Here is an 18,192-nt window from a genome sequence, read left to right as displayed (position 1 = left end):
TTGGAATTGATTTTGCTTGCAATGCTATGAGTAGGACATGTTCAAAATAGATCTGGAGATACGTAGATATCAATTTTGTTTATGCTTGCTTGAAATCTTTGATCAGCTTGCACAAATAGGATTATCAAGTTAAATTGTTGTTCAATCTTGTGGTTTAAAGTGGGGAAGATTAATTTCCTATATTATTTCCAGTATAAGAAGTGATCTTCTCTGTATTTCAAATGTTTGTTTTTTCACTTTACCTGTAATTGTGATCAAATCTTAATTTATACAGTACAGTATTGCAGTGACTTATGGTATTCTGGATGAAACACATGGCAACATGTCATATTAGCTACCACTGAGCCACAATGGTGCATATTTCCAACAAATTTACCCTCTTTCCATTATTCTGTGTGTGCACAAATATCAAAGTTGACCTATGGGACATGACTTTTGAATCACCCTGTATATCCTTTCATTTTTGATATATCTAATTATTTGAAGGCATTTCCAGTTTATAATTTTAGTGACTAAAGTGGACGTGACTACAGTCTTGGGAAAATATTGATCTAAAATTTACTTACTGATGCAGTAAGATCAAGTGGTAATTGTCACATTAGCAGTACTTTCATCAACAGTAATTATTTTTAAAGAAACATTTTTGTAGTGGATATGTCTCTTCACTCCTTCCCAAATTCTATTGCTGAAAAACAGCCACAATAGACAAAATACTGAAAGTAGCATTACAGATATGTACTAAGTTCTTATCTGTTGTATAGCCTGTAGAGAATTAAAGAGCAGATCTTAAGTTCTCAAATTGATTAACCACTTAATGTTCTTAACTGTAGTGTTCCAAAATTTTCAATTGTTTTTGGCATTAATCAGGATAAGATACCAATACATTGTATTAAAATATCCATACCAAAGTTTAAATTTGACTGATTTATTTGCAGGTCCTGTAACAGCACACAAGACAAAAGTAACTGGCAATCTAACAACAGGAGATAATGCCCAAGTCAACTACATTGACTACAATAAAGATCTTGAAAAAAGAGTGCAGATTTACAAAGGAAACGTGGAGATTCAAGGTTCACTGAAAGTAAGAATACACATTTTATAAGAGATGATTTATATTTTAGAAGTTGATTACATTTGTGGAGATTTGTCAGGAAGAATAGTTACATGTTGTGTTTTCTATTGTAGAGTCAGAAATTTCTTGTTATAACTAGGGAGTGGAAGTTGATGAAATGTCATCTTTTTTTCTGACACAATGCCCATTAAATATACACAATACTACACTTAGTCTAGAACCCAAAAAAGGTAATTTTAAAGTGTTTTTTTTAAATTTTTTGCCAATTTTCAGGATTGTAATTTTCCCAAATTTTCGGTATTTTCCAGTCATTTTACACAATATTCGATGTATTGTGAGTCTTTTCACCAAGGTGAACATAAGCCTCTATAGTACCTGGTATATCTCGCAGGATTGCAATTTACGAGCAAAAGAAATGGTGAACTGGTGACAGTCTTTGATGTGTCGGGGAAAACCAACAGGTGTCCGTCTGGGGCAAACTAGGAAATTAATGCATTTTACACCAATTCATTAAGTGTATAAGACTTTTTAATTAAATTATTTTAAAATTATTCGGTTGTTTTCATTGGAAATCCTCATTGCATATTTTAATTGAATGTGCATGTGGTATCATTTGGTGCCTTTTTCTTTGAAAGCAAGATTGCATTTTGTTTAATTTCCTCTTCATTTCAATTTTTAACCTGAAACTAACAAATGGTCATTTTTTGCATTTTTACGTCATTTTTTCCCATTTTTTAGGATATTCTAAAGGTCATATTCCTATATTTTTTAGGTCATCAACTTCCACTCCCTAGTTATAACACTTACTTCCCAAACAGAGTTAAGCACCCATCAAAATAAGAACATATGTATTTTACTAATATCAAAAGGTTATTGAACAATTTCTACATCATTGATCTACAATGAAAAGCAAATTTATTGACTTTAACATTGCTTATAAATAGAGCCCGGAAGTTCAGGCATTTATTTTCGTTAAAATAGGCAGGCAAAAAGGCATTTATAATGTGGAAAATAGGCACTAAAAATGAAAAAAAAGGCAAAATAAACCGGAAAAAGGCACATTTGGAACTCGCTTACTTTTATCTATAATTTGTGGCAAAATATTAAAATCTACGTTGGGAAGAGCATTTCAATTTTCTCAGTCTTGATTGCACATAACTACAAGGTGTTTTTTTTAAGTTCTCAACATTCATTGATAGTAGTCTTGTCAGAGAGAATGTTTTTCATAATAGAAAATGATCTTTCTACTTCGACAGAAGTTATTGGAGCATACATAAAACAAGCTAATGTAGCTGAACTAATTTTGGTAACAGTATTTTCACCTTTAAGAATATCACAAATTGTTTTCAATTGTTTCAAGTCATCATTTGCACTCACTACCCGTTTGCACTTTTCCGCAACAGCTTGTGTTTGACACATGAATTAACAGTGAAATTGCATAAAATTAATTCTGGTGTTTTTTTATTATTACAGGTCTCTGATATTTATTTTAACAATTCATCTGTTTATGTTGGAGGAAACGAATTCAGTCTTGATGATCTTATTGGACAGTATTGGAGTCTTGACACAGATCAGGTAAAAATTGTTCATAAAATACTTGAACCAATACTTTGACCGATGCATTAAAATATTTGCTTTCATTGTCATCTGCCTATTCATGAACATGTACAGTCACGGACACTGCCGGCTTGTAACGATTCCATTGAAAGTCAATGTATTCATTACAAGCTGGCAGTGTCCCTGACTGTACATAATCTGTATTATTGAACATTAATATTCATCTTGTATATTTTAGTATAATTTGATATTCTGTATATATTTTCTTTAAACATAGTGTTGCATTTTATTTAAACACTGGACTGATTATATACACTATTTAATGTACACCGACACTGGACTACATTGGAATGGAGTCTACCACCGTGTAGCAATGTCCCTCGTTGTTCTCTCTTTCAGTGCGGGGGTTTCCCGATATGTACCACGCCCTGCACAGTCTCCGAAGCAGAGTCTGCACTGTCCTGCCACCTAGTGGCGACAAGTATAATGAATACTTAAAATATACAAATTTTCACACATTGATAACACAAATAATAATACATACACTAATCTATCCCAAACATATAGTTTATACATGCGAGTGTTTAAAACAAGGAACAAAAAGTTGTTTCACTCGTACATTAGTCTGCTGGCCTCCATGGTAGAGTGGTCAGCACATCGTGCTACGATGCAAGGGGTCCTGGGTTCGAATCCTGGCCTGGGCATGGATGTTTGCAAGTGTTCATTCATCAATGGAATCATATCACCACTCATCCCCATCTTCGCAAATTAGCCAAAAGTTGCACAAGAAGCAAAGTAAAGCAAATCAATCAATCAATTGTACATTAGACAGACACAAATTTAGAATTCTTGTGGCAAATACTGGTAGGAATATTTTCCATTGTAAACTTAAAATACTTTTAAGAAAAGCTTGGAAATATCAGAATAAGATAATATGATCAAAGTTGCAAAGTGTGGCAATGAACACCTGTAACTTCATGCAACTCTTGGAAGGGCCAAAACAAATAAGACATGCAGTGATAGACTACACCCTGTCCCAATTATCTCGGGAGCAGGCAAACTAAAACATGTCTCTGCACAAGTAGTGATGCGAGACAGCTCCACCAATGAACATGGGAGAGGGAACGTCATTACATGGAGGCAGTTATCAGCCTTCGCTGTGTACTGCTTCGCTCTGCCCACTCTATTTCCTCCCCTTCTCTGATGCTATGCATGGTGGTCTTGCTCCAGAGATATCAGGGCAGGGTACATGGGCATCGGGAAGGGGGGGGGGGTCGAACCGGTCTGTGGACCCTCCTGGAAATTAACACTGTTCATTTAAAGATACAGGAAAGTTGAAAGTTTGTTACTCTTATTATTGTTAAGAAGAGAAATAAAGTTCATTTAGTTAGTATTCGAAGAGAATAATCAAAGTAAAAATGCATTGGAGGGAAAACATTGAGTGACAAATACACGAACAAGGTTATATTCTACCATTTCATTCAAAGAACAAATGGTTTTACAGTTTTCAAAACTCTTAAGATTTACAGTTGTAGGTGAGAGGTCACACACACAATAAACTTTATGAAAGAAAATTCCCCCTAACATTTAAAGCCTTTCCTTGAACACGACGTGCAAAAGTTAATATCAAAATGCATTTCAGATAGTAACTGCATAAAATGCAAAAGAAATAATGGAAAATAGTTGTGCTGATATTCACTAGTTTGGTGGATAGTCTCCCCATTTATATAATAATAATAATTATTATTATTATTATTATTTCGAATAAAATTTATTTTTGTTAGTAGGAATATATAATATTTATTATTGTATAATAACATTTATAACTGTGGTAATAATACTTATTAGTTTTCTACTATTCAACTTTTATCATTTGCCCAACCCCCCTGCAAAAATTTCTGGCGACGCGCATGGCAGGATATATGTACCAGTGAGAAATTATGCAATCAAAATGCAGTGGAACCAAAAACCAATTTTCCATGGGTCATTGGACATATTGACAAGAGGTACAACATACATGTCACTTTTATTTTACAGTAAGTAAAAACAGTAGAAGCAGAGCTGGTAGCACAGTTGGTAGATCAATGGCATTTGTATACCAGAGAACCAGGTTAGTCCTGGTCAAACTTACATTTTTGTTTGAATTTCTGTCCAACATGAGATAGCAAAGTGTTGTGTGTGTGTGTGTGTATGCATGCATGCATGCACACACTCAATTTTAGGGTGATGTGGTGTCAGACTTCACAAACACAGCTGACTCTTGCACCATGAGCAGATGGCTGCACTTGCATCACATTATACTTTGATCCCATTATAATCTGCTGAAAATTTCATTGTGATTCTAGTCAGAAATTTCTTGAGTCTCCTGTGTTAGGGAACTCTTTGTGTATTTTCATGAATGTTTACTTTATTTATTAATATGCTCTTGAAATTAAAATGGTTTAATATCTCTGCATTCACATACGTAACATACTTAAACACTTCATATTAAGAAACTCTAAAGTTTCAGGCTTATGGCAACCCTTCTTACTCAGCATAATTTCACTGCTACTTAATTCCAGGTAATTCCTTCACATGTAGAAATTATAAAGCCAGTCACACTTAATGGAGATTTACAAGTAGCAGAAATAAATGGAATTCCAGTTAAAGACTTCGTGAGCATGGCTGAGAGAGAGTTTCCCATGGATCTTATGCTAGAAAACATTGAAACCAGTTCTGTTACTTTGGAACCCAATGTCACTTTGGGAGGAGTTGACATAGAAGAATTACATGATTCATCTGTATTCAAGAAGGGAGAATATGTTGTTACTGGGAAGAAGGTTTGTGAAATTCTTATTAACTTTATTCACTCTCGGTTATTAGGAATTTTAACTGATATATTGGTACTTCATTATGATCTGAGGACTATCATAAAGGAGCTTCATACTCAATGGAGCAATTAAGAAAATTTTACTTCAATAGTATGCCATAGTAATATGTAACAGTAGTAACATATGATGCTCTGTTAGCTTTCTGATTTAACTAGTGTCAAAACAATACAAAGTATCAAACCCACCTGACTCATTCAGGGATTGATAAAGGAGTAAGCATTACATGCTCCGCTTTCACTGTCAATTATGGTATGTAACTTGACATTAGACATTTCTATTATTTGTGATGCTGACAATATGTGGCATGAAGTAAATTTTTTTCTCCACTTAGTCCAGATAATATCAATAAGTCCAGGGCTGCTTCCTCCTACTTCTTTCTTTTCCTTGTTGTTCTCTGCCTATGATATAAATTAACAACATTAATTAGATCAAGCAACCAACTAATGTATGTGAAAGTAAAAAAGAAGAAAACAGTTTTGGCATCTCAGCTCAGAATCTTATCACATACAGAAAGTAGCAGGAATACCAATCTGTTATTGTGTTTATGGGCAATTTTCAAAATTAGTTCAGAAATAACTGAGTAAAATGCAATGGGGAAGAATAAAATAATGCGGAAAATACTGAGTCCCTGATTGGTATTGATTGTTATTAGTACAGGGCTATTAAATATACATTATCAATATTTTATTTTTCTTATGTCGTCACACCAATGCCAAAACCATGATTGACTTTTCACCCACTGCAGTTGCTTGCTAACTTTGTTGATAGATTCCTATGCTAGTTTATATGACCTAATAAATAGCCATAAGTAGGTACATATTTAATGACAATATTTATCCAAACACAAAACCTATTTTTACCTGGATCTTAAATCTTAATTTTGAGATAAAAGCATTTTAATATTTATCACATTCATGGTTTTGGCATTGGTGTGATGCTAGATGATTATTTACTTTTTAAATTTATTAAATTAAAACTGCTTGTACCGGATTATGTAACGGTAAAATCTAATTCATTGCATGATGAGCTTAGAAAGCAAGTTTTACTGTGTAATAAAGTGAAAACATCATTTTATAATTTACTAATCTTTTAGGATTGCTCAGGAAATTGTATGTAAACACTATGAAAGTACTACTTAAAGATGCTTTGTAACCTATTTCCAGGTGTTTAATGGTGGATTGCTAATTAACAATTTAAAAGCTAAAGTTATTAATGGTGTGTCACCCAATGATTTGGTTCTTCTAGCTGGAAACCAAGAGATTAAAGGTAATGAAACGTTCTTTACTCAAAATTTTACCCCTTTTATTTACTTTAAATAATGTCATTTATCATGGGAATATCTTATTAATTAGGTCTTGTGACTGACAAGTGTCCCCCATTTTGCTCTAATTAAATGTATTGAGATGTTATGAGAGTACAAAATAATACTTAAAACAGTTTTCATTAAGTCCGGTTGAAACAAAAATAAGTTATCTTGAGAAATCAAAAATATTCTGTTATTCATCAAATAGAATACTTGAAATAGTTTTCTGATACTCTGTATCAAGTGTAGTTATAGAAAAATGCAGCTATGAGTAAAGTTAATTGTATGTGACTTTCTCCATACTTAATACACAAATGGATGTTGCATGGACACTGAGGAGGAAATGGCTTCTTATAAAATAGTATTGTTATAACAATAGGCATACATGAAATTTCCTTGTGGTAACTACACTGACAAATGGAAACAAAGTTCTTGATACAGTACATAAGTAGAACCTTGATTTTGTTTTTTCAATAGTTACATGAAAAATGCTTTATACATTCAATATTAGTGGTCCCAACACAGCAAAATGTAAAATTTTCCTAGATTTTACATTTTCCTGAATTTTAAGTTTCTACAGTTTGGTCCTCTGGAAAACATAAAGGTTCCACTGTATTTGTTTCTACTCTCTATCTTGCATTGGTTTTCTATCACAAAACACATCTATGTACATTGATAAGAGACTGAAAACACTCTGGCTTTTTGCTATTTCTTTGTAAAGAATAGAAATTGACAATAGCCTACATCTAGTATTTAAGGCATCATTTATATTAAAAATATCTTATTACAGGTACAAAGAAGTTTTCACAATTAACTATAAAAGGTGATGTCTCGGCAGAAAATGGTGTTAGTGCAAACTATATCAATGGTGTAGACTTACCAACAACTGTATCATCAGCAGTAATGGTGGATGAGCAAGTTATATTGCCAAGTCTTCACTTAGGTGATATAACTGGTAAGCAAAATTTAGATATTTTCATTTCAGAAAAGCAATTGTGGAAATTCATGCAGTTTTGTTTGTCATAAAAGTGGATATCAGATACAATAAATACATAACATATTTTTTTTCATTATTTGATCAACTGTCACATCACAGAACAGTATAAAAAAGTACATTACTAAATGTAAAAGCATACTTTTCTGACATTAAAGGTATGTAGTATTTCAGCATTCGATACTAAATTACATACTCAAATATTTTCTAGTGTAATATATATATATGTATATAATAAAAATTTGTGAAAATTTTGCAGGGGAAGACTCAAATTTTTTGAAGCATGGGAACAGTATGTACATTATATACAGTGGACACTTTTAAATTCAAACTTGGATAATTCAAATTATTCAGTAATTCAAACAAAAGCTATTCCCCTTGAAATTCCTATTGAAACTAATGTTAAAAATTCATACATAATTCAAATTTTCGAACCTTTTATTTGGATAATTTGAATGTAGGTATCAAGAGAGCCCTAGGGAAGAGAAGGTTTGTTTGATGGTATGCAGCCTCCACTATCTCCTTAATAAATTGGGACTGCCCACCCCTTTTGTAAGCAGGTATTCATCCTTCCCCACTAGCCAGTAATTTGTGAAAGTTTTCTTATGGCCCTATTATCAGTTGATTAGTCATGGTACATTGTTTGCAATGTTAAACCCTGGTGCATCTAGTAGCTTAACTTAAAAGAAAAAAGTAGAAGTGGAAAGAGGGATGGGGAAGGAACATGACTGGGCATACTGCGGAACACATTATCAACCTACATTAAAATTAAGAAAAAAATATGGAGAGCTGGAGTCTAAAAGGCAGAGGGAACAGGAAGCATGTAAGAGATGGTGAATTTCCAGACATTGATGAGTGTGTTTATGAGTGTTTGATACTTAATTACTTAAGTAGCTTATTTGCTATTGTGAGAGGAATTGTTTTTTGCTTGCACTATAGGACATGTACAAAATATGGCAGTTTTTATGGCAAGGTCCACTACATTTTCATTATTTGTGTTTATAGTGCAGTAAGTAGTTTTGATTTGTTGATTGGGCCTCTCGGATGGCACAGTGGTAGCGTGGTTGCCATGTAATCAACGGGTCCTGGGTTTGATACCTGGTGGAGGCACATAGTTTTTGGATCCCACTTTAAACTGTAGGGCTAGTCCCGATTAGCCTTATTGTGCACAAAGTAGACTTAAAACACCAAATCAATAAATAAATTAATTTATTTGTTGATTTTCTTTAATAATGCATATTTTTATTGATTTAAATTTTGGATATTTTTTTTTCATGTTCCCTTGGAGTTCAAATTAAGAGGTTCCCTGTATATAATATATTGCATGCTCCTCAAGGGTCAAAATTTGCAACTAGAAAGACTGATCCAGAGTAGGGAATTCCCTTCATCCCCCCCTATTAATATTATATGAATGAAAGAATAGGAAAGTGACAAATCATATTTTCATGTTGATAGTTTAATAAGGTTATCAATGCATGACTTATGTCCAGAACTTGAATAATGGAAAGGTGAATACCTGTGACATGCTAAATGAGGAACTGATTGAGGTTATAGAGCCCTCCTTTTTCTGACAAACTTTCCTTAAAACAAAAGTTGGATACATGAAAAAGGTGGTAAAATATAGTAATGCCTACCTAAGACGTAGCCCTCCCCTTTTGGTCATATCCCTTCTTATAATATTAATTTGCATACCAATGGGTTGTTTTCCATATTTCCACAAAAAAAGGAACTACCGAGTATGTCAGAAATGATTCATTACTTCATCACATTACACTTAAAAATAAAACTTTTTTTTTTTATGAACCTTCGGCATATAGAAATTTATCCAGACCTTTTTTGTTTCAGCTGATGCAGTCAATGCAACTTTTGTTAACAGTGAGAACTTGGACAGTTTTATGTCTGATATTTTGAATACAGAAGCTGACATAGCATTTAATCAACTAACTGTGATAGGAAATGTAACATTTCTTGAAGAACTTGATGTAAATTATATTAATGGAGTGGAAGTAAAGTCATATTTACCTCAGGTAAGTGTTTTTGTTCCATATTAGGTAGGTTGGTGTAAATGTATCTTGTATATATTCTTGCTTGTTGTCAATATGAATTATTTTAGCATCTGATTGAATAACAAATAATTCAGAAGTTGTGTGTGTGTGCATTAAGATATTTCTGCATCAACACAGCAGAAGCTCATCTACAGGAAAAATCCACTTTCCTTTCATCTTACATCTGCATAGAATTCAAATCAATTACCTAAATCTTAAAAATATATTAGGGCTGAGCAGATAAGCACTCGGAACAGATTCCTGCAAACACAAGTTGTTGTTTTTTTCACATAAAATTGGTACAAAATCAATGGAAACTTTGAATTTTGCTTTACTTCCTGATGGTTATAACCTATGGCATAACTACCTACTGACTGCTGGCCTCATCATCCAACCAGTTACAGAGTGACGTGTGGTCAGCATGACGAACCCCCAGTCATTGTTGTAGGTTTCCATGACCAGGTTACACTACTCATTCATAGCTCCCCAATTTCCTTATGATGGTGGGTGGACACAGGTCCCATACACAGGCCTAAATCTCAGGAGAAGTTGTTCTGTTTTTCCAAGGAAACTCAAAACTGCATGCATCCCATATCTGAAGCCCAAAGCTTGCACCTTAGACTGCATGGCCATTGTGCAGGACTCCACGATAGTATACTGCAAAATTGTCATGTGGCGTTTTTGTGGCCCCTGCGAGTAATCAATATGCTGGAAAAGTATCAGCTGGTATTGGTAAATAACATCCAACAGATGGCTTTCCAATACCGGTAGCATTAGTATCGGCTCAGTTCTAAAACATATACAAGGAAAGAGCTGATACATGAAGATTTTAATTTTCCCATTTAATGTATACTGTTCTTAAGTTGGCTTTAATTGTTGTGAAAGGGGAGGTGTGTGGGGGTGGGTGCATTAGGTTTAAAGGAAAGAGGATAAGGTTTTGGATATGAGTAAAAAACAAAACACAAAAGTGTCTCCAATATATTACATCTACCGGAAAAGTTAGGTTATTCTCTGAATGTTAGTGACACATGGTTCTATATTAGCATACAATGTTAATGGGACATTATCCATTATCTAGTTATTTTTAAACTATACTTATACTAACTGGTTATAGCACCGGATTTGTAGTAAAATCACAGGTCTGTCGTAGTTTCGATTACCACCACCGACAAAATAAATTTCAGCTGAAGACTAGGGAGGTTCTCTGGAAATGTAGTGTTAGAATAAGTATAGTATAGACAATAGATAATGTCCAATTAACATTGCATGCTAAAATAGAAGGTTGCAGAAGTAAACCTCTTGCTAAGTTGTGCTGAGCAGCTGGTTTGAAAACTTAATATGGAAAGTTGAAGTGAGTGTTTAGAATCTTCACATGTAATAAATTAAATTTTATGAGCATTTCTTTACTTCCTCCCCTTTTACAAAATTCTATAGTGCATACTAATACTGAAATATTCAGTTCTTCTGAAGTCTGCAATTCGAGGTGTGTTCATAATTAAAGAAATATTAATTATAAAAGAATACCTTGAGTCAGAGGCGTGGCGTGCATGTAGCCACTGTTACCACAGGTAACACCAAAATATAAAGAATTGAAGAACCCGTCTTAAAATATTATTACGTACATAAACTGGTAATATTCTCGTAAAGTAAACATTGCAGACTGACATTTTATCTGACACCGGCAAAAGCGAAGAGGACTGATCCGGTACCCTCCTCAGGCAACATGAGGTAAGGGCCCTGAGCCACCGCAAGGAAGACTTCACGTAGCGGCAAAGACTGTTACGGCGGGAGGAGGAGGCGGCGGCTTATTGCCATGCTTGTTTAGCAGGTGCAGTTGCCGGTGATCCTTACTGGATACAGATCAGTGTTGCCATATTCAATTGACAGAAAAGAGCCAAGTCGCCTAATCGGGTCTATCTTACTCTGAAGGTATCCAGTCACACTGGGGAACGATGGTGCAGTGATAGCGTCGCAGCCTTATAATCAAGGGATCCCGGGTTTGATGCCCGGTGGAGGCACAAGTGGTTCAGATCCAACTTTGAACTGTCCCGATAGCATTACTGTGCATGAAGTGGACTTAAATCGCCAAATCAAAATTTTAAAAAAATCAAATCACACTGGGGGAAAAGCAAACTACCAAGTGATATTTTGTATTTACTCTAAATATCAGCAATTTCGAAAGTCCTCTTTGTCCTTCTTCGACATCATGGGCGAGAAGGAGAGGGATGGGTATGGTCAAGGGGTCCGCTGTCCTTCTAAAAATGTCAACCTAAAATTCTATATTTCACACATACGATATATTATTATTTCGGTTACAGGAATTTGTGATAATTGTTGAAAGGGCCAATTGAGATTGACATACGTTGTCGCAGGAATGTGATAATTTCGGATTGAAGCAATGTTTTTGAGGTGGTAGAACTGTTTTTGGGTGAAAACATTACTTACAAGCATAATTTCTTGATTGTTATCTTAGAAATGCTCTGAAGTGTCAGGTGTCGCAGGTTCGAATCCTCAGCAAGAAATGGTTATTTCAATGTTCGTTGTTATTATTTTACTTACATAATTATAAAAATTAATAATTACATACACAAAATAATAATTTTATTTCAATAATTCACCATGCATTCTCATCGTCACGATTATCATATAAAGCAAAAGCCTTAAAGGTAGCAAAGGACGTAAAATATACGAAATAATAGTGGTGTCAGAAATTATATTTCTGTGGATTTAGCGAAACATGGGAGTGGGAGTAGTTAGGAAACAGATGAAGACTACATCTACTTTACATACGTCTTATTTGAAATGAAAAGTTTCAAGATTTGGGCAAATCTGGTTTCAAAAGAACTAAGATGGCAACAGTAGTAGAACTGGACTTCTTGCAGGTTCCGAAGGAAATATTGGGGAAGCGCCGATGCTGAGAGGGGAGGGGGCAAGGAGGGTGCTTCACGTGTTACAAAAGTAAACAACGGTTTGTGGGAGGGACTGTGCAGTGAGAGTTTTGTGACTGGTGTCTTTCGTCTTTGTTGTTTTCAGGCATTATCAATTAATTAATGGAGCTTGCTCAGAGTTCCGAGGTGGCGGGTTCATCCTATCTGAACAGGGTGATCACAGTAATCGTGTGATACAAGATATTTTGAAGCAATCTTTCGGTTCGTTCTTTTGCATAAAAAAGCGAAATTGTGGCGAAAGGGAGGCCAAAGCCTATTTTAAACGATTTAAAAACCAAGTTGTCTACTGGATATGACAGACATTTCAATGTTTCGTGGTATAACGACTATCCGTGGTTATGTGGATGTGCACAGTTGTCGAAACTCTTTTGTTGGCCATGTACTCTATTTTCGGGTGAAAAAAAGTGTGGAATTCAGGTATGGATAAAATGGACCATGACCATGATGCCCCCAAAAATTCAAATTCAAATTAAAAACTTCACTTTAAGACAGCATCATAGAACTTTTTTGATTTGATTGATTTTGCTTCGCTTGTGCCACTTTTGGCTAATTTTCGAAGATGGGGATGAGTGATGATATGATGAAATTGATGAATAGACATCACAAACAGCATGCCCAAGCCAGGATTCGAACCCAAGACCCCAGCATCATATAACTATTTTCAAAGAAGAGTCGTCGGATTGATCTGCTCTATAAGTAGCCTTCAATGTTTCTGCAAGTATCAAATTACGTATTATTGTGTAAACAACCAATGTTTGCGATTTCACTTCAGTCCTTACATCAACATTTTTTTCCCTGATTAATAACTTTACCAAAATCTAGTATTGAATTGCAGACATACCAGAAGACATTGGGGGGTAGGGCATGTGGGGAGGCGCCCAAGTCTCCCTTAAATGTCCTACTGATAACCGGTAACACTTTTAAAAATCCCATGCCACGCCACTGCCTTGAGTACAAAACTCAGCTTTTTCCATGACCTTGCTTTGTTAGCTGTATTTTTTGCATTTTGAAGGTCAAATGTGAACTCGCATAATTTTGCTACATATTTAGCTTGTTCTTGGAATATTATTTTCTTAAAAATCTCTTAAATTATTCAAAATGTCTTATCAGTAGAGAGGAGCAAGTTCCTTCTTACTTCTGCTTGTTCACACTTGTTTAAGTAGTTTACTTTCAGTAAAAATGTTAAGAGTTTAATCATAATGAGAAGTGTCTAACAGATTGTTGAATGTTTTTGTGATGAGATTTTGGTAATTCAAAAATATACATAAATGATTTAAATGCAGTATAATGATAATAGTAATAAAAATAATGCACATTTGAAGTCTCATTATTGATGAGACTTGTCACATGCATTCCAAGTTAGTAATTTGTCTATCTTTCTGTTTTGTTTATTTTGCATCACCTTTCTTCCTCTTGAAGGTAGAAACCTTGCAATAGATGCTACTAATTTCTGAAGCTAAGTTTGTGTAATTTAATAGAACATGGATAACCTAGGTTTGAATCTTGAGTAAGACCTAGATTATTATTCTCGTATTTTGTTCCTTTATCTTCATCATTGCAATTGACCTAGTGGTAGAAGATACTTAAAAAACCAAATACAAAATATGTAAATTTAAATATGAATTCTCATTTCAGAATATTTTCATCTTGCAAACATATGATGAGAACTGTTTCATTATATTAATATAGGATTAAATCTTATAATAATTTAGCTTGGTTCGTAATCCTTTATTTCAATGTTCTAGGTTGTGAATAAGCAACATGGAGCTGTTATCAGTGGTCATAAAACTTTCGAACGAACAAACATTGAAGGCTATATCAGTACTCCTTTCATTGATGGGATAGATATGTCAAAGTTAGCAGAAACAGTTTTGTCAAGAAGCAGGGATCAATATATAACTGGATTTTACACTATTGATCAAGTGAAATCAGGTAAATAGCTAAGATCAACTTTCACGATTTTTGTAACAGTATATGCGAGAAGGAATTCTGTACTGTGTATAGATCCAGTGTTAGTAAAACTGAATAGCATATGGACAATGCTTCCCTCAATTTTTTCTACACCTGTTACTAAGTTACTAATGCCAAAATATGTTTTACTGAGTTGGAAAATGGTTTTCTATTTCTTGATCAATTTGTTATTGTATAATGTTGACAGATCCTTGCTGGTATTGATTGATTGATTGATTGATTTATTAGCATCCATTCAACTTTACAAAAGTTTGGAATTGTCACATTGTACATGTACATTTAGAATACATCTATAAAATTATAGGCATAATATATATAAAATACAATAGATAGTATGAGATACAAGATATCGTATAAAGAGAATAAATGCATTATCAATGTTATTTTCTTGACAAATTGGCTAAAAATATGTTTTCTATATTCAATGTTCGCTTCATTTGCTATGACATCATGTACACACACACACACACATATATATACACACACAAACATAAATTGAGCATAAAATAGTCACCTATACTTACATCTAGATAAATAAAATTGAACAGCAAAGGAAAAATAAAAAAATAGTGATAGGGCAGTTCTACTTTGTTACATTATTGTTGTTATTCCTGTCACTTACGGTGTCAATGTACTCTTGCACTGTGTAAAAACAATGTTCCTTTAGGAATCTTTTTAGATGTAACTTGTATACTGGCAATGACTTTGTTTTTGAATGCATTTGGTACCATGTTAAATAAGCGTATACCATTATGTGTTACCCCTTTTTGGTAGAATGTGGTATTGTATTGTGTAATTCCATATGTAAGTCATTCTTTCCCCTGGTGTTGTAGTTGTGGTAGTCCTTATTTGCTGTGTATGTATTTTGACAAATTTTCATGCCTGTTAGGATTTCATATAGGTATATGCATGGAACTGGCAATATCTGTAATTCTTGAAATACTTAACAAAGACACATTTTGCAATTTCCGGTCTATTATTTTTTTTACACCTTCTGAAAATTGAGATGAGAATGAAATTTAGTGATTGAGACTGTCTTTTTTTCAGACTTTGATGTGGTATTGGAATAAAAAATACTATGAGACTACTTCAGATATAACAAGTGGATATCTATCTAATTATTTGTAGATAAGTCTTATGGTATTTTGTATATAGTTGTTCCAAGGTCAATCTAGTATTGGCAATTGAGAGTCTGTGTTGCGATATTGCATACATTTAAGACAATATTTTGCTTTTGAAAGTTCCTTGCATGGAAAAATGTCTATGAAAAAAATGGAGAAAAGTTGTTTGTCTTACTGCCTTAAGGCTCCAGTAAAGCGTAAATTTATTCTGTGCTTAGCGTTTTCCTCATATGCTGTGAAAATTTAGATTGTGACATGTCTGTATATGACAATTATGCTATATATTTCAAGACTCAGGACTAGAATGAGACAGGTATTTACAATTTGAGATGACTGAGACACTGCAATGACTAGTCTTGAAATCCTTGCTCAAAAAGAGTTAGAAAAGCATCACCTGAAGTGGAAAATATTAGCTGGAGGGATGATTGGTCGAGCCTTGGTTTTAGCTTGGGAAGGGGGAGAGGGATACTTCTATGGTTTAACATTATGAAAATTGGGCAAGTGGGCAATGCTTTGTGAAAATCTTGCTAGTGGGGGGATACCATTTCCCCGCATCACCCCTCACTTCAAGCACTGAGCCAAAGTGAATATGTTGCTCCATTCCTGAGCTGTGGACAATGATATTCACAAGAAAACATACAAACTGGATTTGTTTTCTTGACTGATAAAATGACAGTCCAATAAATGATTGTATGCTTCAATGCCAATTTGTAAACAATTTCTCTAGTCTTCAGGTTCAGCATGCAAGTCACAAACTAACTACTAACACAAAATTGGCATATATCAGTCTGGATGATCTTTAGCATGTGTGTAATGAAGATTTCAGGCTTGACCATGACTCGAACCTGGGTCTCTAGTATACTGTGCCATTTCTCGACCAACTGAGCTACAGAGTCAGCCCTGACTTCACCTAATTTTTCACTCTCCATTTTAGCTATGTGGAATTGTCTGTCTCCTGTGTCAAATCTTCATGCACTGAAGAGGTTTCATTGGTAGTTTTACAAGACAAATTGAAACATTGACCAGAAGAACAGTTTCTCAATGATTGATTCCTCAAGCTAAAAATGATGGAAATTGCACTGTGTGGGCACATCACAACTGCAGTATCTTCCCTGAAATATTTTGAACTGCATTGCATGTGGACATCACATCCATCACTTAAGAGATCGCTGATCAGGTCATTTTAATCTATAGTGTCTCTGTCACCTCAGTCTACTTGTTTCACATACTTTCTTTTCCAAACTGAAGGAAAAGTGAATTGGCACTTGCAACTTTGGTGTTGTGTATCACCTGCCACTTGTTTCCTGACACTTCAATTTGAAATCTTCCTTATATCTACTGTGGTAGAGTAAATTACTATGATCAAAACAGATTTTACAACATTTTAAAATAAAATACTTTTTAACAATTGCAGGCAATTTGAATGCATCTGTTGTTGATGGTGTGAATGTTAGTAACATAGCCTTCATTAATTCAGAAGATATCAAGATAAATGGTCCAATGAAATTTGGAACTGTACACATTGAAAACATTGTTCCAAAGACTTTGAATGGATGTGACATGATCAAGGTAAAGTATTTTTGTGCAAGTAAGTTCTTATCACTTTGCTGAGAATATTTTTTTATACAATTTAATAATTATACTATACTTACTGTCAAGTTCCCTACATTATAAATGGTTCAACAGCACACATTTCCTGAGGTACATGGAATCGTGGTTCTGTAGGCCTGGAATGAAAAATTTAAGTAAACATTAGTTCGAATTTGTGCTTATAGATTTTGACATTCAATATACGAGGTTTGACAATTAAGTTTACAAACTCGCAATCATTTAGTAATGAGGCAGCACTGGTATTTCAGTGTCTCACAGCACTGTTCATGTTGATGCATAACGGATTTGTGCCGAGTGGTGTGCATTGTTGTTTGTGCTTATGTGTGTGTGATGTCGTGAAAATGGCTGAGCTGGAATTAGAGCAATGAACAAACATCAAATTTCTGGCGAAACTGGGCAAGAGTGGGAGTGAAATACAGGAAATATTAGTGCAGGTGTACGGCAAGAATGCCATGAAGAAAACAGCAGTGTACAAATGGATTTCTGAGGGGAAGGAACAAGTGACTGATGAAGAAAATGTAGGGTGGCCAGAAATGAGCCGAACAGATGAAACCATTGCCTGCCAAAATTCATCAAATTGTGTGTGCAAATCAGCGACTGACCATGAGATCCATAGCACACCAAGTGAACATTGATAGGGAAACTGTGCAGAAAATTTTAACTGAAGCTTGCGTGAAAAAGTGAGATGCAAACGATCAGA

At 34.4% G+C, this 18,192-nt stretch overlaps 1 protein-coding gene across 1 annotated transcript in view; it reads left to right on the top strand.

Annotated features, from left to right (window-relative positions):
* The window catches only part of fs(1)M3 (female sterile (1) M3), a 111,997-nt gene that overhangs the window by 47,621 nt on the left and 46,184 nt on the right, over nucleotides 1-18,192 (top strand). Inside the window, exons 13-20 of the mRNA XM_083117343.1 lie at nucleotides 936-1,081; nucleotides 2,546-2,647; nucleotides 5,191-5,448; nucleotides 6,663-6,765; nucleotides 7,593-7,757; nucleotides 9,642-9,823; nucleotides 14,535-14,721; nucleotides 17,296-17,450. Coding sequence (XP_082973469.1) covers nucleotides 936-1,081; nucleotides 2,546-2,647; nucleotides 5,191-5,448; nucleotides 6,663-6,765; nucleotides 7,593-7,757; nucleotides 9,642-9,823; nucleotides 14,535-14,721; nucleotides 17,296-17,450 — 1,298 coding nt within the window. The remainder of the gene's footprint in view (nucleotides 1-935; nucleotides 1,082-2,545; nucleotides 2,648-5,190; nucleotides 5,449-6,662; nucleotides 6,766-7,592; nucleotides 7,758-9,641; nucleotides 9,824-14,534; nucleotides 14,722-17,295; nucleotides 17,451-18,192) is intronic.

The sequence above is a fragment of the Lepisma saccharinum genome, chromosome 2 (assembly GCF_977018435.1).
Source record: "Lepisma saccharinum chromosome 2, izLepSacc3.1, whole genome shotgun sequence".
Classification (NCBI taxonomy): domain Eukaryota; kingdom Metazoa; phylum Arthropoda; class Insecta; order Zygentoma; family Lepismatidae; genus Lepisma; species Lepisma saccharinum.
The sequence above is the reverse complement of the archived record's forward strand: the minus strand, read 5'-3'. Positions and strand labels throughout refer to the sequence as shown.